Raw genomic sequence first — 23,940 nt, forward strand, 5'->3', positions numbered from 1 at the left:
TTCATTATTCTTAGCAATGATTTAGGAATGAAGCTAGCAGCCAGCTAGCTTCATCTGGCTAGTGATGCTCGCCCGGACCAGGTTATGTGTTGTGAAGCTAGGCACAATAAGGATTAGGCACAATAGTGAAATTTGCAGTTTGCCTTGAAAATAAAAGCATGTCATTGACAGTGATGCAAATTAATACAAATAGTAGAATTATGCCATACTTTTATTTTGAGGGCAAACCGCAAAGTCCACTATTGTGGTTAGCTTCACAGATGGGTTCGACCACCATTAATCAAATAAGAACTGTCTTATAAATTAGGGTTATTTTCGATGATGACACCTAGCTATATATATATGACACCTAGCTATATACCTAGTGAACTATAGCTACTGAAACGGATGTCGTGTTGCTATGTTTTGGGGAAAGAACATTGTTTGCATCCATGAGCTAGCTAGCTACGAGACAACTTTACCAGTATCATAGCATACGTATCAATGAATCGTTGTGACATGAAATACGAGTGATCGTGTAATCAATGTGTAATAACTACGTAAAAAAATGAACGCGTTAAATGTGACGTGCATTCAGGTCCTAATAAGTCAACAAGCTTATTTGACACGTCAAATAATGTAAATAGTATATTTTTTGACACGCAAAGACCCAAACGGTGTTCCATAGAAATCCTGGTTGAGAATGAAACGACAGAACGAAACAGCACAGCAAGTAAGTGAAAGAAAAAGGTATTGATTATGTTTTACTGGTAATGGGGACATACGTAAATACCAACAAAATAACTGTTTGGTCAGTGTGGTGTGTAACCTTTATTTAACTAGGCAAGTCAGATAACAATTTGTTTTTATTTACAATGATGGCCTACCCCAGCCAAACCCGGACGACGCTGGGCCAATTGTGTACCGCCCTATGGGACTCCAAATCACGGCCGGATGTAATACAGCCTGGATTCGAACCAGGGACTGTAGTGACGCCTCTTGCACGGAGATGAAGTGTCTTAGACCACTGCGTCCGTGTTAACTATTGAACTGTACTCAAATGCTTAAAAGGCCGCAAAAAAATTAAATAAGTTTTCGGTATAATTTTGTCAAGGAAAATATTGGATATTGGTATCGGCGCATCACTAATTAGAACACATTTAATCTAGAATAAAAACACTTGATCCTGTCACTTCTTAGAATTCTTTGTGATGTTATTACTTACTATACATAACCTGCATTCCATTTTTTTTTTTTTCATTTTGATTGTAAATACTATGAAGATGCGACATTGAAGAGCACTCACTAACCTTGTTCTTAAATTCACTCATATACTTTTCTAAATTCTGCATGTGGTATATGGTATGACAGGAGACACGCACAGGCAGTTACAGCTGGCTATAAAAAAGGAGGAAAAAAAACTGGGGAGCTTAAAGCCAATTACGTTCTCTGACTGGCTAGCTTCACACATAGAGGAGCTAGAAGTTGTAGCATTAGCACACGGACTAAACTGGCAAACGGAATAGAGATTGAAAGTAGACATGAATAGCATCACGGACTCGAGTTATTTGTGACGTTACTTAGCTAGCATAACTAGCACGTCTTTCAAGGTAGACGTAAACTATAGCTACGTGCAGAAATGGCTCGCGTGCACGAGTATAATGACCGTCGTGACGTACGTAGCAAACTCGATACTCAGAATGAACCGTGGTTCAGAAACAAAATGACAAGTATGGATCAATTCAAAACGATTGCGTGGGGTCACTCGTGTTAGCACTAATTGCTAGCTACCTTGGTGCCAGAGATATGCAATTAAAGCTAAGCTAGCGTTAGCTACCTGGCGCTAGCAAACCACAGCTGACATTTCTTACAGCTATATTTGCTAGCTTACACTACGTGTAAGAACGCAAATGTCAGCTGTTGGTAAAACGTTCAAACGGTAAGTGTCGAATGGCCGGTTATGAGTTCATTTGAATTGACAACCTGTACACTACAACCCGTGCGCAGCCACACAGTCCGCAGGCTGCCTTCCCCATTCCATAAAAGTCAACAAAACAACCACCATTGCTGCTGCTGGCTTAAGCTAGCTACAACTGTTTAGATCACATCGGAAATAACCTTTGTATCTAAGTGCATTTGATCCCCAAAAAATTAAGCAAATCATGCAACATTACCTTAAGCAGCAAATTATTTTCCTTTCTTTTTCCTCAATCGATTTCTCGTTTTGTAAAATCCACACGATCGATTACCGTTGAGCATTAGCTAGTTGGTTGCACACAGACGAGCTCGGCCTCACGCCTCCTTCTCGAGCTTCAGCGCAATGATTGGCCAGACCATGTTTGTAGGTATTCACTGGATACGTTAAAAAGGTTTTATTTGGATGATCTTGTTGATAGATGGATAGATGAACCAATAGCAAGAGCTAAAACATCCGGTTTTGAAGGGGTTAACTTCCAGGAAGTGTCATTTTGCAATATCTAAATTTACCAGAAACAGAATTACATAAACGTTTACATCAAAAGTCCTCTGACCGGTGTTTCTCTGAAGAAATTGACACTTGATCGAAATAGAGCCATGTTATTAGGAAAAGTGCAACATCCTTTAAAACAAGACGTGTACATATTTTCATAAATGGCAGAGAACCTATGGATTTCAGCCAGGCAACGCTTGCCAAAAATGTATTGTAAAATGTGGCAGCATAACGAATAAGCACTTTCAAAAGGACATACTTAGTTCTCTATGCATTTATTGTAAAAAAACAACACAAAAAACCCAACAGTAATCATAATATTTAACAAAAGGCACCATTTATATTCTTTATATCTCAGTAACATTTCAATTTTGCAATTTTTATTTGATAAAAAGGTTGAAGATGTATTGGAAAATTCTGCACTTGGGAAACCATGTGCAAGCAAGTTACTTCTAAAACTACAAACAACTAAAACATATACAATTTGAAAATATACATTTCCAGTCTATGCAAATGTTGTAAATATTTGGGATATTACTAACATCTGCAGCTACTGGCATTCATTTTGCAATAAAACACAAGCAGAAATATGAAATTGAGCTAAATTAAATTTCTGGATCTTAAATATTTTTCTGTTGAACCACTATGGTCAAGTTCAACAGAGCTAGATGTTTTCCACAGCCCTGCCATGAATCAAAAGGTTGTGGCACACCTAAACGGTGAATTGTGCTCAACCCTACAATGGTTACAGGTTTTACATCTTTGGGTTTGTTCAGATGGAAAACGTGTGCTTAGACCGCAGTTAAAGGGTTAAGGTGAAATACATTTTACAACTAGGAAATAATTACTACAAAATAGAAAAATCTGCCATTTCATAGATTAGTGAAAGGTATACGTTTCTGTGGAGTATTTTTGCTCTGCTCAAATTTAAATCAAATGTTCAGCAACTCCATCAGATAACACATGGCAAAATAAATGACAGTTTTTGAAAGAGTAAACAGACATTGCTGGAATGTTAATTAATTCAACACATCCACCACAACTAAATCATTTCTATAGAAAATAGAATAACTTTAGGGTTCAATATCAAATCCAAACCCATCATTCCTTCTATTATAGCCCACAGTCATGTACTCAAGCACAAGTTGTTAAGGACGCAGCAACACGCGATGCTACATGTAAAACCTGCCATTGAGCGATGGCAGGCACAATCTAAGATCAGGACATTCACTTAAGCCCGGGATATGGAGGACATTTTCTCAAAACAGGGTTGCAACGGATTTATCAGTTGTGCTTAGCTTATGAAATACATGAGCTAGGAACAGTACTATTGGACATACAACTTAGAATATAAAACATACATTCTATAAAGGGAGTGTTTTCTAAATACAAATGTATGCAATTGATTAAAATCTATTACAAAGTGTTCTGCAAAGTATCCATATCGTATACATCTTAAAACTGCATGTGCTTGAAGGAATTAAACTTGTGTATTGATTTTGGCAAGTCAAGTTAAAATGCATTGTTACAGAAGAACGTTAGATACATTTGATCAAGGCAGTTTCATAGCTACAGTTCGTTACAAATAGGACTGGAGAAGATGGGGTGGTATTTCAGCGACCAAACAGACAGCGTTTTACATTTGCTAATTATATTAAGAAAAGTTTTTTGTTGTTGCCTGTACTGCTTAACTGCCCTCATAGTTCATGTAGTCAACATGCTGGTCAAGCAGCTGGAACGAGTTATCACCGTCCACTGCTGTATCCTGGGAAGAACTGGTTGAGAATGGCTTGGAGGGGTTTGTTGACACTCATTGGGTTGTTTTTGCCCAGATCGTGCCTGCATGCTGGGCAAGAGTACACCTCTGCCTTGAAAGACCGCTGAAGGCATTCCTAAAATAAATGAAAAATGCACCTTTCAATACCTCTTGCTAAATTTGTATTGCTCTTAATGGAAGGAAAGGAAAAATCTCAGTGCAAGGCTAACAAAGATCAACTTACCCTGCAGACATTGTGTTGGCACTCAGTGGTGATAGGTTGAAATACCACTTCTTGGCAGCATATACACAAGAAAACCTCCTCGACTTTGCTCAGGAATTTCTGGAAATGCAAAAATAACTGTTAAGTACCTAGTACCCAAACCATAGTAAGTGAGGAGATTGAGACATTAAGAAGCTGAAAAACAAAAAGTATTTTTATGCATGCCATTTCCTCCTGGTTGCTAAAATTCTGATAGTTAGCCTAATTTCAGTTTGTGACAAAACAAGCAAGTATAATGTAGAGAGCAGGGGTCTCCAACAGGTAGATCCACCTTATTTTTCTCCCCCATTTTATTCCATCACAAACTGTCATATACACAAAGCTCCCGGCTACTTTCCAAACATATCCACATTTACATTATCCAACCCCTGGTTAGCCACTATTGGCTTAAAAAAGCTAACCGTAACAGTATCTGCATGTCTGTTTACCACTCCTTATGTAGCCAGTTAGCAATGCTAATGATAACCATCTTGTGGGCAGACAAACTTTCCCCAAAAACATTTATATTTTTGATTTAACCTTTATTTCAATATGGCAAGTCAGTTAAGAACAAATGTATTTATAATGACTGCCTCCACCGGCTAAACCCGGACGACGCTGGGCCAATTGGGAGTCCCATAGATCGGCCGCCCAGTTGTGATACAGCCGGGATTGGAACCACGGTGTCTGTAGTGACGCCTCTAGCACTGAGATGCAGTGCCTTAGACCTCTGCGCCACTTGAGCGCCTTAATTAAATGTTAACTGCAGAGTAGGCTTACTTGAGAACTATATTATGATTATTTTTTTGTATCAACTGGGCGGCCTTTGGTTTTACAAACTCTGCTATGACGCGACGCAGCAGTTGGCCCAACAGAAACATCAAAACCAACACATTCCTCTCTTTCTAGATTCGCAATTAAAGGGGAATTACACAAAGCCAAATGTATTTGTTTTTACAGACCTCAAATTGTCTTTTGATGTAATTTAAGCATTTGACATGGACTCAGAACATCCATTTGTTGATCCTCTACAAATGAGTAAAATGTTTATCCCAAACCACAAAAAATAAAAACAAGAAACTGATGGGGCCTGTCAGGCCAAATATGGATAATTAACCATTATTAAAAAAAATAAAAAAACAAGGTTGGAGACCCCTGGTGTAGAGAATCATTGTACACCATATCTAAACTGCTGTGAAATATATTTTCCATAACCAGTTATTGTATTTTCAGCTTGTGTACAAAACAGAAAGACAGCATAGAAATAGTGCATATAGAACAGATCTACTGCTTCTTAGACTTCATTTAAATGAGAACGACAGATCCAAGACAATTATTTCCATGCAAATTTAGTCACCCTAAAAAAGTGACATATTGGACATTTTACAGGGTGATCCATGTCGCTCTACCTGCATGCTTTAATACACCACCACCTAAGCTTATATTGGTGTAGTGATGAAGATAATCAAAAGAACCAGCATTACAAGGTTCACATTAGTGTTCTACAGATATCCATATCGCAATACTAGGAAGAAAAGGAAATAAAGCAGACTTAATTACTTGAACAGTCCTAATGATGGAAAAAAACTGCCTTATCACCCAGTCACGTGTTTATTTCGCAAGCTATAGCACACAATATTTTACATAAGGAACATAAGAGCTTAGATTGCTTTGTTAAGGAAAATCTGGTCTAGTAGTATAGTGGCACATGTATTGTGATAACCCTAGTTCAGATGGTCACAACAAAGACCAATTGGCTTTGCATTGGCATAAATTCCAATAATGTGAAATCTGGAAAGGCTTTTCTTACCGGGCCAAGGGCCAGAGACTCCATGGCTTCGTCCCACACCTTCCTGTTGGGCTCGTCGTCCTTGATCCAGTCCTTCTGTTCTTTGGTCAGTTTGTAAGCCTCCAACTTCATCTTCTTGGGAGTGCCCTTAGCTGGCGATGACTTCTCTTCAGCTTCTGCAACAAAAACGCCACCAGTGTGTCAGAAGACATGTTAAATTATTATATTAAAACATTTGCAGCTGTATTCTCAGTTGGAAATCTGAACTCTACCAGTGTCTTGTGTGGTTAAAGATAATTCTAGAGCTACTTTAAAGAAGTCACTCACCATTAGACTGAGACTTTCTTTTCCGCTTCCCTTTGGTGGGTGTTTCAGTTACCTCCTCGTTCTCCTTCTCCTTGTTCTCCTTCTCCTTGGCAGCCTGGGCTTCCAGATAGCCTTCTGGATACTGAAACCAAACATATTCCTCAAAACAAGAGCTTAAATTGCATAATAACCTGAGCTACAGTTAATACCTGGTTGCAAAAAAACTCACATTCACCTAATTTCAGTTAGTCACAAAACAAGAAATGTATGTGAATCATGGTACAATCTAAACCGTTGTGTGGTTGGGATAAACAATATTATTAGAACAAATATTTAAATTCTATAAAATTATAGTTATGACGATATTGATATTTGACTCCAAGTACCAATTCGCAAAAAAATAAATAGCTAGGTAGCGTCGGCTATACCTGCGTCAAAGTTCTCATCCTGTAGCTTGTTCACCATCTTTTTAAATAGTTAGCGAACATGTTCAGTACTTTTACTACCACGACTGGTCAAAAGTAATTCTCTGCAGCAGACAGGTGAGTGTATATTCTTTTTGATACACCACCCTGTTCAATTTATCACTCCTACAGACAGTCGCATGACCGTGTCTTGCTACAAAGCATGCAGAGGCATTCAGTTACTGTTCGATTAAAACACAAGAGTGGACAAACCGAGTGACCTAAGAGACATTGAGCGTGATATGATCGTCTGTGCTAGGTGCGCCGGATCCAGCATCTAAGAAATGGCCACCCTCCTGGGCTTTTCACGCACGACAGTAGCTAAGGCTTACCGATTAATGGTGCGACGAACAAAAAAACCTCCAGTCAGCAGCAGTCCTGTGAGCAAAAACAGCTCGTTGATGAGAGCGGTCGAAAGAACGGCAAAAGTTGTGCAAGTTAACAGGCGGGCCACAAACCAACAAATTACGGCACAGTACAGCGGTGCTTTGCAAAACGGCATCTTGGAACACGCAACCCGATCCGATGTCACGGATGGGCTATTGCAGCAGAAGACCACAACGGGTTCTACTCCTATCAGATACAAACTAAAAAGCGGCTCCAGTGGGCACATGATCACCAACACTGGACAATTGAGGAGCTGAAAAAAGTTGCCTGGAACATGACCGCGAGTTCAGTTTACTTGAGTGGCTTGCGCAGTCCCCAGACCTCAACCCAATAGAGTATCTTTGGGATGAGATGTTCACAGCATGCCTGTACCGCCATTCAATCTGCAGCAACTGTGCGATGCCACAGGATCAGCATGGACCAATATCCCAGTGGAACATTTCCAACACCTTGTAAAAATGCCCTGAAGAATTCAGGCTGTTCTGGAGGCAAAGGGGGGGTCCGACCTGGTACTAAGAGGTGTGTACCTAATAAATGTTTTGAACACCAAATCACAAAACATATCGGCACCTAAGTATTGTTATGTCTCTTCAAAAAAAAAAAAAAAAATATATATATATATATTTTTTTTTTCAGCTGGTGTACAAAACCGAAAGACACGCTTACATTTTTAAAAATTAAGACTAGCTGTCAATGAGATCTATAACTCACATTTATATGTAAATTGTGTCAGGTCGCCGAAAAAGCTACATAATAGACAATCCATGTCGCTTTACCTGCATGGTGAGTCCCAGTTTCTTGATGCGTTCCTTGCCGTCCCGGGTCCATGGCGCTGACTCGTCGTCATTTCGTTTAAGCAGATACCTCCAGACGAGGAAGCCAGACTTGCCCTTCTCTGGCCAGTATTTCACCACCTGGAAAAGAGACAGGCATTTTGTTTAGTCAGCATGGAACGGAGATGCCATTTACACTTGGTATTAATATGTGACTAATAGAGACAAGACATAATGACAACCGACAAAGATTAATTTTATTAATATTTAAAAATTAAAAAAATAAAAATCAGGATAGAACAGCAGCTTCTGGTAAGAAAAAGGGTGGCGTTAATGCACATTTGTAAACAAAAGCTTGTGCACGATATCTAAGGAAGTCTCAAGGTTTTGCTCGCCTGAGGTAGAGAATCTCGTGATAAGCTGTAGACCACACTATTTACCAAGAGAGTTTATCTATATTTCTCATAGCTGTTATTTACCACCACAAACAGATGCTGGAACTGAGACCGCACTCAATGAGCTGTATACGGACATAATCAAACAGGAAAATGCTCACCCAGAGGTGGCGCTCCTAGTGGCTGGGGACTTTAATACATGGAAACTTAAATCCGTTTTACCTCATTTCTACCAGCATGTTCAATGTGCAACCAGAGGGGGAAAAGAGAGAAAAAGCTCTCCCTTGCCCTCCATTTGGCAAATCTGTCCATAATTCCATCCTCCTGATTACAAGCAAAAATGACAGCAGGAAGCACCAGTGACTGTCAATACAAAAAAAAGTGGTCAGATGAAGCAGATGCTAAGCTACAGGACTGCTTTGCTAGCACAGACTGGAATATGTTCTGGGATTCATCCGATGGCATTGAGTACACCACATCAGTCATTGGCTTCATCAATAAGTGCATCGATGACGTAATCCACAGTGACTGTACGTACATACACCAACCAGAAGCCATGGATTACAGGCAACATCCGCACTGAGCTAAAAGGGTAGAGCTGTTGCTAACCCGGAAGCTGATAAAAAAAATCCCAATATGCCCTCCGACGAACCATCAAACAGGCAACGCGTCAATAAAGGACTAAGATTGTAGCATACTTCACTGGCTCCGATGCTCAGTGGATGTGGCAGGGCTTGCAAACTATTACAGTAAGTAAGACCTTTAAACAGGTCAACTGATTTCCAGGACATGTACTCTGAACATCCGCTGACAACCTGGCAAGTCTCTTCACTGACATTTTCAACCTCTCCCCGTCTTGAGTCTGTGATACCAACATGTTTCAAGCAGACCAACACAGTCCCTGTGCCGAAGAATACTGAGGTAACCTGCCTAAATGACTACCAACCAGCAGCACTCACGTCTGTAGCAATGACGTGCTTTGAAAGGCTGGTCAAGGCTCACATCAGCACCATCATTCCAGAAACCCTAGAACCACTCCAATTTGCATACCACCCCAACAGATCCACAGATGATGCAATCTCTATTGCACTCCACACTGCCCTTTCCCACCTGGACAAAACAAACACCATAGTGCCAAGCTTCCTGCCATCCAGGACCTCTATACCAGGCAGTGTCAGAGTAAGGCCTTAAATATTGTCAAAGACTCCAGCTACCCTAGTTATAGACTGTTCTCTCTGCTATCGCACGGCAAGCAGTACCGGAGCACTAAGTCTAGGTTCAAGTGTTCAAATCAAATGGCTACCCAGACTATTTGCATTGCCCACCCCTTTTACGCATCTGTTACTCTTATCATCTATGCAGTCACTTTAACCTTTTATAACTAGGGGGCGCTATTTTAATTTTTGGATGAAAAGCGTTCAGGTTTTAAACAAGTTATTTTGTCACGAAAAGATGCTCGACTATGCATATAATTGACAGCTTCGGAAAGAAAACACTGACGTTTCCAAAACTGCAAAGATATTGTCTGTGAGTTCCACAGAACTGATGTTACAGAAAAAACCCTGATTAAAATACAATCAGGAAGTGCCGCATTTTTTGAAACCGCCTCATGGCAATGACTCCTTATATGGCTGTGGAGGAGCTAGGAGTCAGCTTACCTTTTCCACGTTTTCCCCAAGGTGTCTGCAGCATTGTGACGTATTTGTAGGCATATCATTGGAAGATTGACCATAAGAGACTACATCTACCGGGTGGTCGCTTGGTGTCCTCCGTCGCAATTATTGCATAATCTCCAGCTGCAGTATTTTTCCGTTTGCCTCTGATGAGAAACCCACTACCAGGAATGATTTTTAATCGAATAGAATTGTGAAAAACACCTTGAGGATTGATTCTAAACGTTTGCCATGTTTCTGTCGATATTATGGAGCTAATTTGGAAAAAAGTTTGGCGTTGTAAGTGACTGCATTTTCGTTTTTTTTTCTCAGCCAAACGTGATGAACAAAACAGAGCTATTTCTCTTATACAAATAATATTTTTGGAAAAAAATGAACATTTGCTATCTAACTGAGAGTCTCGTCATTAAAAACATCCGAAGTTCTTCAAAGGTAAATTATTTTATTTGAATGCTTTTCTTGTTTTTGTGAAAATGGTGCCTGCTGAATGCTAGGCTTAATGCTATGCTAGGCTATCAATACTCTTATACAAATGCTTGTGTAGCTTTGGTTGAAAAGCATATTTTGAAAATCTGAGATGACAGTGTTGTTAACAAAAGGCTAAGCTTGTGTTTCAATATATTTATTTCATTTGCGATTTTCATGAATAGGAAACGTTGCGTTATGGTAATGAGCTTGAGGCTATGATTACGCTCCCGGATACGGGTTTGGAGTCGCAAGAAGGTGTCTATATCCCGTAAATGTAGTCTCTTTATGGTCAATCTTCCAATGATATGCCTACAAATACGTAACAATGCTGCAGACACCTTGGGGAAACGACAGAAAGTGTAGGCTCATTCCTTGCGCATTCACAGTCATAAGGAGACATTGGAAAACAGCGCCTTCAAAATCTGGGGCATTTCCGGTTTGAAATTTAATCTTGGTTTCGCCTGTAGCATCAGTTCTGTGGCACTCACAGATAATATCTTTGCAGACTTGGTGTTTTCTTTCCAAAGCTGTCAATTATATGCATAGTCGAGCATCTTTTCGTGACAAAATATCTTGTTTAAAACGGGAACGTTTTTTTATCCAAAAATTAAAAGAGCGCCCACTAATGCATAACTGGTTAACCTTGTGACTAGGGGGCAGTATTTTCATTTTTGGAAAAATAACATTCCCGTAGTAAACGGGATATTTTGTCAGGACAAGATGCTAGAATATGAATATAATTGACAGCTTAGGATAGAAAACTCTAAAGTTGCCAAAACTGTACAAATATTGTCTGTGAGTATAACAGAACTGATATTGCAGGCGAAAGCCTGAGAAAGTGGTCACGATGGCTCTCGCGTAAAATACAGAGGTAGCCATTATTCCAATCGGTCATACTGAAAAACCAATTGTCCCGGTGGATATATTATCGAATAGATATTTGAAAAACACCTTGAGGATTGATTATAAACAACGTTTGCCATGTTTCTGTTGACATTATGGAGCTCATTTGGAATATTTTTCAGCGTTTTCGTGACTGCAATTTCCGGGCGAATTCTCAGCCAAACGTGAAGAACAAACGGAGCTATTTCGCCTACAAAAATAATATTTTTGGAAAAAATGGATATTGGTTATCTAACTGGGAGTCTCGTGAGTGAAAACATCCAAAGCTCATCAATGGTAAACAATTTAATTTGATTGCTTTTCTGATTTGTGACAAGGTTGCCTGCTGCTAGCTGGACACAATGCTATGCTAGACTATCGATAAACTTACACAAATGAACATCTAGCTTTGGCTGTAAAGCATATTTTGAAAATCTGAGATGACAGGGTGATTAACAAAATGTTTAGCTGCGTCTCAATATATTTCACTTGTGATTTTCATTAATAGGAATATTTATGTCCGTTGCGTTATGCTAATTAGTGTCAGTCGATGATTACGCTCCCGGACCCGGGATGGGGAGTTAGGGGTTAACTGACTTGCCTAGTTAAATAAAGGTAAAAATAAAAAAAGTGACATAACATTTTATTTTCATTTAGTTATTTTCTCATCCCAGGAATTCACGGTATTACCAGCATAGCACACAAGTGGGCGCTAAAAAAGCCCATTGGGACTTACCTGAATGCTAACAAAATGACCAACGAATAGTGAAATCACAGCCACTGTTAGCTAAATGCTAACGAGCAAACACTAACAAATTAATTTCAAAGACAGGCAAAGCCAGCTCAGTTATAAAAGCAAAGCCAGTAGCTACCAAATGTAATTGTCAGTGAGTGTGGACATTTACAAGTGAAAGTGAATGAGAAATTGTGCAAATTAATAAAATTATGCTGTTCTGAAGAAGAAAAAAGAAAAACACTAGCAGGAAGCACAGGGAAGAAATCCAGAGCTCTTTGACTTCTGGCAGAAAGTCATAAGATATCTGACAGCAAACATTTAATAGTGAATTGAATTCAACAGAGACTCGCCGATGGCTATAGAACGCTATGGACCAGATCCAGCCGTGCTATTTACAAACATTTTACTGGCTCAACTGTTCTGGGGAACTACGGTAAGCTTCATATTGTAAAGTAATGTGACAGGTGAAATTAAGAACGAACCTCTACGTACTGCACAAGGTATTAACTTAACGTACCTTCAAATATTAAAATATATTAACTTCAAATAATTAGGTGACGGCCAAATACCCCAGTATACTGCCCAAGCCTAATGGAACTTAATTTCACATGAAACATAAAAAAACTGGAATTCCCACCTTGTAGATTCCGTCGTATCTGTTGCCATCTTCCGGGCTGAACTTGCTGTGTTTGCGGCCCTTGGAGCTGCGCACCACCCTGACCGGCTTGCCTGCCTTCCAGTCTTTTGCCGTGGCCCCATCCTTCTCGTTCACCGATGCGTTGCAGTTCAGAGCCAGAGCCCTGGGTCACAGGCAAATTAAGATTGAGTCTCATTTGAATGAATCAAATTGTGGACTGCAGTGAATCATCAAATAAACACTCACAGTTTAAACATAAGACGTGTCCTTTTTGAATCATTGCATTCTAGCAAATCAATAAAAAAGGTGAATTGTTAGAACAAGTAATGACTGTTAAAAACAGTCACAAACCAGTGCTCAAAAGAGGCATAGACATGCAAAGCCAATAAGCCCGGCCATCGGAATATCCCCAATATCCCCCTCATACAAAACTACTGCATCACCCATACATACACAAGGTTAGTGGCTTGGGAAAGAGTTGTCCTGGTCCGCTGAATACATGTAGGAGAGAAGATTGCTCCCCCAATGCAGAGGTAACAGACCACACTTCACTGTAGCACAGATATGGAGACCAGGGAGAGCTACACAAGCATCCGTGGGTGTTCTCTGTGCAAAGAGATCTGATTCGTTTTGCTTACCAACCTGTTCATATTGGTGAGCTTCTGATCACACGACTGTTCGGCTGTCCTCTTGTTGCCAGACAGATCTCGCCCTCCAGAGCCGGTGTAGGTGAACTCGTTGCCGTCATCCTGGGACCAATTGAAAACCAGCGTTAGTGCAGTGACCTTTCATGCTTACGGTGTTCCATCCCTGCAGCTACAATGTTGGGCGTGGAGAGGGGGGGCTTGTAATAGATGTACATGTGCACCACAGGTGGCACCTTAATTGGAGAAGACTGGTTCATAGCAATGGCCGGAATGGAATAAATGGAATGGTGTCGAACATGTTTCCATGTGTTTAATTCCATTCACGCCATTATTATGAGCCGTCTTCTCCTCGGCAGCCTCCTGTGATGTGCAATATGGAAGATAGTCTAAATACCTGGTCGTCTTCATAGCCCCCAGCCAGCACTAAGGAGTAAGCTCCATCGTTGCTCCTCCCGTGGATCCCAGCAACATGTGGCCTGTGGCAACCAGACTCACTCACCTGCCAAAACAAAAACAGAGGAGCGAAAATGTCAGCGGACAACCTACCAGGACCTAGTCATTGAAAAATTATTTTGGTCAAATTATGTTAATTTTTTTGGGGTACATTATCCAAAAAAATACTGCCGTTATCGCTTTCCTTTTCAGCCTACTGCAAAAAGGCAGCAACTCACCTGGACCCTGAACTTCCAAATACTTCCGACCGGGACGCCAGGGACAGGGCCGTAGTGGTTGGAAGGGACAATGGTGCACTGCTTGCTGCGGCCAACACAAGCCATGCCCTGATAGGAGAAGAGATAGTGTAAAAACACAGGAATGTACTCAACTAACAACAAATCTATGCCATGTTTAGAAGTGTGACAGTGGCCGTGTCTGAAATCTAGCTTGCCTACTTAAATTGTATACTAATTGTACAAAATCATTTAGAACACTGTTTAGTAAAAACAAATGGAGTACGCAACAAATATCAGCATACTAAGCTCATCCTACTGAGAATGCATCATTAATGCTCAATTGCGTTGATTCCCGCAATTCTTTCAGTTTAGCACAGCGCATCCCCTCGCCTGTTGTCAGACACACGTGGGTCTCAAACAAGGATTCTCTTCCTCAAGAGTGTGTAACGAATTCAACTAGATGAAAAGCCGGATTGTGTATTACCACCTGGCATTTGAAATGTACATTTTTGAAAATTTCACATACTATAAAACGTTATTTTTTCACATACTCAAAATGCCTACTATTTAGAAAGCAAGTACAGTTATTCAGACAATGTACTTTTTACCAATAAGAGGTACGCCCACAGCACCATTTCTAAAAGCCCTTACCTTTCCCCAGTCCCTCTGGCTGGTTGAGCTGGCGGACGCCATCTTGGATTTCTTCTTGCTGTCCTTGAGTTTCTCTCCTGCTAGCACCACCTCACTAGCATCGTTGCGGCACTCGGGACAATACCTAGAGGTATTGAAATAAATACAGATCAGAACAAGCAGGCAACAACAGAACAGCCAAAATGTGTGATGCAATTTCAAAACCACTGCATCACACATGTGGAGAGTTAATAGTGGCAAAGGAAAGAGTTGTGCTGGTCCGCTGAATACAGCTCCACCAATGCAGTGGAAACAGAACACACTTCACTGTAGCACAGCTTTGGAGACCAGGGAGAGCTACACAAGCATCCGTGGGTGTTCTGACAAAAAGTCATTTGGACAATACACCAATGACTTGTGCTCACGATAGAAAGCTGATAAAGCTCGACTCAAAATGGCCAAATCAAAGCAGCTTGAAGAAACCATCACTTTCTCACCTCAAACTCCAATTAGAGACAGTTTAAGTGCCATCTGACGCATTGGTATGACTATGACCATCACATAAGCAGCACTAGAAGCTGGCAACGGCCAGACGGACAGAATACCAGCCCAGACTGTACTGTAGTATAGACCAATTTGTGTTTACAAACAGACGTCAAGAACGGTACCAAAAAGCACTGTAGCAGGATCGCTTGTGCTAAGGTCGGGAGCTTGACAAACTTAAAGATTCCACTCAAACTCTTCAGGTTTAGGTTTCATTAGTCCACTGTTGATACGGTCCTAAAAATGTTTTGCACGTCAGCAATCAAGTGTAAAGATACTGTGACACCTTATGTATTATGAAAGGTCTGTATGCTGCATTTTGAATGTTATATCATTTTTGTGATTCTCTCAAATGTTCTGTCGATTCCCAGGGTCATTTCATGTTTTCATTTGCATTTGAGCCATTGCCGTTCAAGCAGGCAGAAATACAGCCGGTATGGGGAGTTTTGCATCATATGACGCAAAAGACATCACGCTGGCTATGAGAATTAGCATTTTGAAAGTTCTACATCTTGAAAACTAGATTTGCTGACATGCAAACATTTTGGGACTGTATCAACAGTGGACAATTTTGAAATTGCATCTGATCGTATCCACTGCTTTTTCTGAAGCCCGGAACCTGCGCGCAACTTTTCAAGACGCGGCAGGGAAATGGGTCTATACTGACCAGTCGTCGTCATCGGGGAGGCTGGTCAGTCGGGGGTTGAGGCAGTAGATGTGGAATGCCATGTCACACTCGTCACACAGCAGCTGCTTGTCCGGGTCCTGCTTCACGCCACATACATGGCAGTTGCACCAGCGGCAGTTCTTCTTGGGGTCATCTTTGCAGTGTTTGCACTCGGGTCCGTTTGACCCTGGAGAGAGCAGGATCGAAGAGAACGTCAGCCTTTTTACTTATCTTTAAAACGGGTCCTGTAACCCGTACTGTAAGAACTGCACCAGTGTACTAGATGTATGCAATTAAGCATACAAAATATGTTACGTACTTTGTAAACCACTAAGACTAAGAGGTTGGTGTGCAGCCATGGCAACTAGCATGCATCTCATGCATCATGAACCTTGTCTACATTAATCCCAGAGTTTCTATGGTAACAATAGCATCTTGTCCTTTTCTAACATCTGACACCACTGGTAAACTACAGCCTACTTGCAGAGTCTTGGAAATGTTCACAATTTTGCATGTGCTTTACATGCACTCTCATCCTTCATGAAAATCTGTCCGATAAATGCACTCACTGACTCTACACGGGTAACAGACTAGAGATGGACTGTATGTGATGAAACTATTGCGTATCATTGTACCGGTGTATTGGGCGAAAGTCAATTATTAAATTATTCACATACAATTAACAGAATTCCGTCGTTTTACAAGATGTAAGCGTCAGCAACAGTTAAAACATTACATTTCAAATGTGTTTTGTGTGTCAAGCCTCGAAATCAGACAAACACACGCATCATAATTAGGCACACCTCAATTCTTCTGCATGAAATTGCGCAAACTCCAAAACATGTCGCGGTGCATGTTGGGATAGCACTTTGCTCTGGAGCCTGCAGCCTTGCTGGCATGGTCGAAGTGGCTATTGGAGAGTGTAATTAGTCCCTAGACCTTCAGCTTTGGGACACTTGTGCATATGGCGGAGGTGCGATCGAACGCACAAATGGAGGGCCGAGGGGGAAGGGAAAGGGGGTGATTTGGTATTCAGATATTGCTTCTTTTCAGGAGATCAACAATCATAGAAAGCCATCAGATCCCTTGCATGTCTTCCCTCAAACTTGACATTTAGAGACCGGGAACAATTTAATGCATCTCAATAGGAAATACTGCTTTTTACACATTGTAGGAACCTAATATTCAACAAAGTACTTTGTATATCTCAATGAAAGGTATTCGTAGCAACATTTTAGCTTTTATAATTCCTTTCTAGGGCTTCAAAAGTAGCTTGAATTCATATAGGCCCAAATACAGGCTGTATCTCAATCAATTCTTATTTTTAAATCTGGTACTCCTAAATTGTTGTGCTCCTAACATTAAACTGCTACCAATTACATTTTATTTAAAGCCCTGCAAACAGCTCCAACTTACTTTTCAATGGGCTATCAGATCCCGCTCCGGATCCATCCAAGGCTCCAGGCTCCTCGATTTTGTAGATCTCAGTCAAGAACATGATGCGACAGTCGTTTAGGGAGTCACCGGCAACCCTGAAATAAACATGAACTCTAGGTATACCCTTCATGGTCCTAATATGCAAAACAATTATATAAAATAGCAAAACTTTGACATTAACATAATACTAAAGTACAAACCATACGGTGTAGATGTATCAATACTGTATAACAAGTAATCTATGAATTTCAACAAATCATTAGAACACACCATACAATCAGATCAGTCACTGAACTCCTTTAATACCATTACCATCATGGTATGACCCTTTAAGGGGAAGGGGTTTACAGCGGAGACTAACAGAGCCAATTATATTACCCCAGCAGTATTTTGGCGTAGATCTCGTGCACAGTGCGTGTCTCCCTCTTCTTCTGGATCTGGGCGTCGTACCAGTAGCCGCGCTCTTTGGGTTCGTCTGGGTTGAAGTTTACCATGACCACCATGCCCGCCTCCAGCTGGTGCCACTGGTAGACTGTGCGGGCGCGTGGGCGTACATCCTTGGACTGCAGAGGCACCACTCCGTTCTCTGGGTAGCTAGAGAGAGAGACCACACAGACATAGGCAGTGTCAGTATTCAGTTCAGACACACAGCAGGTGCTTCCTACATAATGGGGCTTTTGTAAGATGATTGACATATCGGGAGAGAACAGAAGCAGGTCAAATAAGGTGTTTGAATTCTGAGGGCCTGACTGCTGGAAACAATGCGAGTAATTGTTCATTTCAATGTTCCTCCGGTTCTTACACTTGTTTTGCTTGCAATGTGGCAGAGCAATGTGCAAATTATCAAGCACAAATGTTCTATTTGCCAATTGCAGTGTTATGGAATTGCATATAGTTTCATCAGGAAAGACCGATGGAGTGGGACTGCACTCAAAAAAGCAATACATAAAAAGTCAAGAGTAGGAGGAGGAAATGGAACAAATAAAGCACTCAAGCCGCCAAAAAGCCACCAAAAAGCAATGCCCCCATTGGTCCAGCTCATCGACAGACAGCAACACCTTCCACACGGACATATTCAATCATTTTTCTATACATGTTCATTATGGGTAACTGTCAAATGTCACCAATGAGGCATAATGTCTCCAAACAGATCTTTAAAATATGGAATACATGAAGTTCTCACTCTTCATATTTGACATGGTAGTGAATAACTTCCTCTTCGCCAGGTTTAGAGTCAGAGCCCTCTTCCTCTCCAGGTGTCTTTGTGGTCTTTGTAATGTTCACAATCTGGGCCTCAAACCAGGCGCCCATGTTCAAGTCTCTGGCGTCAACAAACTCATTCATCTGAAAAAAAAATAAAATATGGATATTGTAAAGTGACCCATGCAATGCTACTGTCACAGATTAAACATCTGTATTGCAATTTAAAATGAAGACTTTTCACAATAGATGCAACGCCAATTCAAGAAGGCTCCACCATATTGAAGCAGATTTACCATTTTACATATATCCAGTTAAAAGCATCCTTTCACTCCATCAAATGATACCAATACAGCAAATATTCATCCTTGTAGAGATGCTCCATGTTTACCTTGTAAAAGCCAAATCCCGGGTCAACCAGGTCTGGTGTGTCTGTTTGGGCAGAGGTTCCGGCTGCTTGCACCTCTGCCTCAGAGTGGGTCGAGCTCTTGTCCGACTCGCTCTGTGCCGAGCCACAGCCAGAGTCAGAGTCAGAGAGCTCGGCTTCTTTGTCCTTGCTCTTGAGGACAGCGGCAGGGGGCGTAGCCTGTCTAACAAGGAGCTGCACTATATCATTCAGCCCCACGTTGTAATCAAAGATGGTGTGGCTATCCTCCATCTGGGATCAGACACAGAACATACACATTCAGACATGATCAGTAAGGACCCCAGCAACTCTGTTGTAACTGAATTGAAACAGAAAAGTAGTCATCTGCCACACCTGCTTGCCCCGGTAAAAGAGCCTCTGTCTTTCTGGCTCAACCTTGAAGAGCTCCGAGATCTTGAGGCGCAGCTCATCCACCTTGGTGAGCTTGGACAGTGAGTCAATCCGATGAGTCTCCTTGCCATCCATGGTGCGCACTTGAATCCACATTGCAGCTGCCCTGTGCAGAAAGGAGCCAAACTGTGGGTTAACAGCAGCATGGCATCTAATACACTCGAGTTGAAAAAGCAGTGTCGTTCAATGTTTCTCCACTTCTTTCCTTTGAGTACTGTATTACTGTGCCAACTATTGATTAATACCATTGACCAAGTGGATCAATGTCAGTAAAGAAAGGCTTCCAAGTAATTTCAATTCCCAATGACAAGGCAAATCAACATTCAACAAACATGCCATACTGATTTTAATACAGTGTGGAAAACTGGATTACTAAGCCACTCCTACCCCTTTTAAATGCAGCTACTGCAACCCCATCCTTGTATCAAACAAACAATGTGGCTTCACTTCCTGACAATGTTAAGCACACTGTTTCAACACATTAACTGCCAATTTATGCTTGATCCAAAAATGGCTTTGTATGGAGGGTGTGACAATTGTGGAGCCTCCGGAGGCATGCAGAGGCCAAATTGAGCTGCGTACCTCATCTCCGTGTGCCTCTCAGATTTCTTAATGCGGAGGGCTCCGTATAGCTCCGCATTGACATGATTGGTTGACGATGGTGGGGGCGGGAGGTCGGGAATAAACACAAACTCACTTCCTTGACAACAGCGCTGCTGTGCAAAACACAAGTCCTATGGATGCCCTGACTTCTGCACCATAAACTCTGCAAGGCCAATGCACACGTCAGATTGACCACGCGCACAATTCGCCCAGCGTCGCCCGGGTTAGGGTTTGGCTGGGGGAGACCGTCATTGTAAATAAGAATTTGTTCTTAACCGACTTGCTTAAAAGTCACAATTTCTTTTTTTTTTGTTAACATGTACTGTATGTGTAGATAGTACATTTTATGTTTTTAATATATCAAACTTTGTACATATTGATTTTGACACATTAAACTGTTTTGACTTTGGACTATTTATCTAAATGTCTTGTCAACGGGAAGCAGTGGCAGCAACATTTAACTTAGGTTTTAGGACTATAAATTGAATGTTAACATTTCCAAATGGTACTGTACTTCAATCTGGTAAAAAAATATTTTCAAAAAACATACTGTGACACATTTTTATGATACCTGAAATCACCAAAACGGACTTGCCCTGCCTAAACATAACTACTGACTCGAAACTACAACATAAGCTAAGTACAGCGTACACTACATGATTTTGGGACCCTACTCGGGGCACAGCAATTTCTGGTTCATTCAGCCATTCCTATGGGGTAAATGAATGAGGAAATGGGGTTTTGGGATAAATGCTGAAAATAAGGTCTGAGGTTAACACATGCTTAGATCTTATAGGTTTTGTTCTGAGATATTAGTCAGTTAACATGACCTTTATGAAGCCTTTGTGCATGTTTTGATTACAAATGCTTCAAAATTCACAAGTGACACTAGCTGATGATCTCATAGTACAAAACTTAAGATCTCCTAAGCCGGTGTTTACCACAGACCTGATCAACAATAAAAACATTAAGTTCCCCATAAGAATTGACCAACGAGCCGTGGTGGAGTTGACGTCTTTTTGTAGGCACTATTACTATTGGTGCTGAGAGCTCGCCAGAGAAGAAGCCAGTGAAATGACGTTTCGCAACACACAGAATGTGTAGACTTGAGCACGAGCGATGACAAACTCAGGGCCTTAAATAAACAGTTTGGTCCACCAGCCACTGTGGCAGGTAGATAAAATATACAAATTCTACCAGCCACGCAAATCTTTAAACCAGGCAAAATATTTTGCACCAAACTAAAAAGAATGACCAAACATTGTAATGTTTCTAAAACAAGAAATCTTGAACAAAAATGTAAATATCCGAGAAACAGAAGGACAAAGTTTCACTTTGTAAACTTGAGTAAAAAATTATCCGTTCTTCACTGCTCCCCTGCCAGGCAACGTTAACGCGCCCGTTGGGTTGTAGGATTTGTATTTTAGTCACTATGTAACAAAAACAGCAGATATACTAGGAAGCCAGCTACTGCAGCATTTTTAGTACACTAACTCGCACATGCTCATATTTTACTTTATATTCACAAATGTAATACTTGCACTGTAGAGCCCTGCAAATTGACCTGCACGCCAATAAATAAATCTACCTGCATTTGGCAGGAGTTAATTTTATGCCCTGCTATTACTAGTAGCCTATGCGCTTGCCTTTAACTAAAGTATCAAAATCGTTACAGCGCTGAAGTTCACAAGCAATGTTAATCAATTCAAAATGTTGGTTAGATGGTGCAACTCTGGCAAGTGTGAATGTCGGACTGAAAACATTTGAGGCTTGCTTTTGAGCCACATCTCGTTCTAGCTACGCTAACAATGACATTGTTTTTGCGAAACAGCGTAGTATCAAGAATCTTCACAACCAAATTAAGAATCTTGTGGTGGGACCCGTCTGTGCCACATGGTTTAGGAAAGAAAGCCGTTTAATATGAGGCTCAGCGATGTTAAGATTGAAAGTTGTGTAGTGCACACCCAGCATAAGTTATATTTGACAGCCCATTTGTTTTATTTTACATTAGCTAGCGAGCGTAGTGTTCAGCTGGGAGGAGGCTAGTTTCCTCTGGTCAGCTGGTGGCGCTAGGATGGGGCACACACAGGGTTGGAAATTAACACCCCCTAAATGCAGGTAACAGACTAATCATTGGCGCGTAAGAATGTCCATTTCATCAGCCATGTTGGCAGGTGGTCAGATAATTTGGGGACTTTTTTTTTTCTTAAGGTATAAGTTACTTGAATTGACAAGAAAGTCTATTACAGTGTAACTTTATCCTCGTGTTTCTTGGCCAGTTAGGTTTTGTTCACATGGGACACACCAATGCCCAGGTGTCCCATTTTGCTGACGACCATCGCGGCGCCGCCCACCGACGTCTTAAGGAAAACAAAAGCAAAGAATTCGGCAAACAGTGGGAGGGTAGTCAAACTAGGTTGTTTTTCCAATGTTAGTTTGAGTTCGAAGTCAATAATATTTTCCATCACATAAAGTGCGTGCCCAAATTACCATGGTAACAGCACATCTCTTAAAGCGACAGCTGAACATTTGGCTCACCTAATCATTGTGAAGTGATCACTCCAAAAAACTCATATGAACTTTGTCATTTCTTATGATTTGACCACTCAAATACTTCAATTGTTCTCCTAGAATGATTTGTATGCTTCTACATTTCTACTTAGATGGACATCAGCGTAGAGCCCCGAACAATAAAAAGTAGGGATGCAGGATATAAAAAAATATATATATCAGCACTGTAGATGCGCGAGACAACTTTACCAGCATCATAGCATGACATGAAATATGAGTGATTGATTACACTGTAATAACTACGGGAAAAAATTATGAACGCACTTAAATTATTATGTGACGTGCAGTCATATTCAGGTGTTATTTGGTACGTCAAACAGTGTTATTTGGCATGTCAAACAGTGTTAAATAGTATATTTTTTTGACACGCAAAGACCCAAACGGTGTTCCATAGAAATCATGATTGAGAATGAAACAGAACAAATGAACAACGAAACAGCAAGTAAGTGAAAGAAATAGGTATTGATTATGTTTTACTGGTAATGGGGACACGCGTAAAAGCCAACAAAATAATGTTTTGGTCAGTGTAGTGTAACCTTTATTTAACTAGGCAAGCCGGTTAAGAACAAATTCTTATTTACAATGACGGCCTACCCCGGACGACGCTGGTCCAATTGTGCGCCAACCTAATTATAAGTAGCTAGCTATTTAAATATCTCAACCAGGGAATTTTATGTATGCTTCAAGAAAGCGCGCCATTTGCTTTCTCGGCTGGTTAGGGAAAGGGGATACAAAAATGCATTCAACCAAAATATGTCTTCTGCATTTAACCCTACCCCTAAATCAGAGAGGTGTGGGGGGCTGCCTTAATCAACATACATGTCGTCGGTGTCCGGGGAGCAGTTGTTGGGCAGAACTGCCATGCTCAGAACCTTGCCTGCTCAGGATTTCAAATCAGCTCTTAACCGCTAGGCTACCTGCCTATTGGCGTAGCTAGCTATACAAGTGAATATTACAATCTGCAAGTAATATCTCCATAGCTGGCGAAAACAAACAATTTTGCAATAGCTACCTAGCTATCTTAGTAAGTTAAGCTAATTTAGTTCTATGTTAACTAGCTAGTCATACTACCTAACAGCTGATGGGTAGCCATTGAAATTCAGAAGCTAACTAGCTAGAAGCGGCTAGCACCCACACATCTAGTCTGATTAAATCAGGCTGTAACACAGAATTTCTA

General features: G+C 40.9%; 2 protein-coding genes and 1 non-coding gene across 6 annotated transcripts in view; all 3 read right to left on the minus strand.

The window, feature by feature from the left end:
* kdm4b (lysine (K)-specific demethylase 4B) overlaps positions 1-2,418 on the minus strand; it is an 87,879-nt gene extending 85,461 nt beyond the window's left edge. The window contains exon 1 of one of the 2 annotated variants that reach the window (XM_090235178.1): positions 2,154-2,418. The gene's annotated coding sequence lies outside the window, so the exon portion shown is untranslated. The remainder of the gene's footprint in view (positions 1-2,153) is intronic. The other variant, XM_036977812.2, reaches the window with a different exon arrangement.
* Positions 2,419-2,708: 290 nt separating this feature from the next.
* Positions 2,709-23,940, minus strand: part of LOC110524026 (E3 ubiquitin-protein ligase UHRF1) — a 42,264-nt gene continuing 21,032 nt past the window's right edge. For all 3 annotated transcript variants that reach the window (XM_021603314.3, XM_021603313.3, XM_021603312.3), the window contains exons 2-17: positions 19,533-19,695; positions 19,164-19,430; positions 18,756-18,916; positions 17,951-18,166; positions 17,552-17,667; positions 16,136-16,322; positions 14,947-15,070; positions 14,296-14,403; positions 14,019-14,123; positions 13,620-13,726; positions 12,978-13,140; positions 8,190-8,327; positions 6,584-6,704; positions 6,278-6,432; positions 4,450-4,548; positions 2,709-4,341 (exon numbers count right to left, since the gene is read on the minus strand). In XM_021603314.3, the coding sequence (XP_021458989.3) occupies positions 4,195-4,341; positions 4,450-4,548; positions 6,278-6,432; positions 6,584-6,704; positions 8,190-8,327; positions 12,978-13,140; positions 13,620-13,726; positions 14,019-14,123; positions 14,296-14,403; positions 14,947-15,070; positions 16,136-16,322; positions 17,552-17,667; positions 17,951-18,166; positions 18,756-18,916; positions 19,164-19,430; positions 19,533-19,685 (2,367 nt within the window). In that variant the 5' untranslated portion in view covers positions 19,686-19,695 and the 3' untranslated portion in view covers positions 2,709-4,194. The remainder of the gene's footprint in view (positions 4,342-4,449; positions 4,549-6,277; positions 6,433-6,583; positions 6,705-8,189; positions 8,328-12,977; positions 13,141-13,619; positions 13,727-14,018; positions 14,124-14,295; positions 14,404-14,946; positions 15,071-16,135; positions 16,323-17,551; positions 17,668-17,950; positions 18,167-18,755; positions 18,917-19,163; positions 19,431-19,532; positions 19,696-23,940) is intronic.
* LOC118964771 (small nucleolar RNA SNORA22) lies at positions 13,454-13,591 on the minus strand. Its single transcript, XR_005051964.1, has one exon. It is a non-coding gene; the product is annotated as a small nucleolar RNA SNORA22 (small nucleolar RNA).

The sequence above is a fragment of the Oncorhynchus mykiss genome, chromosome 5 (assembly GCF_057628025.1).
Source record: "Oncorhynchus mykiss isolate SJ-2025 chromosome 5, ASM5762802v1, whole genome shotgun sequence".
In the NCBI taxonomy this organism is placed as follows: Eukaryota; Metazoa; Chordata; class Actinopteri; order Salmoniformes; family Salmonidae; genus Oncorhynchus; species Oncorhynchus mykiss.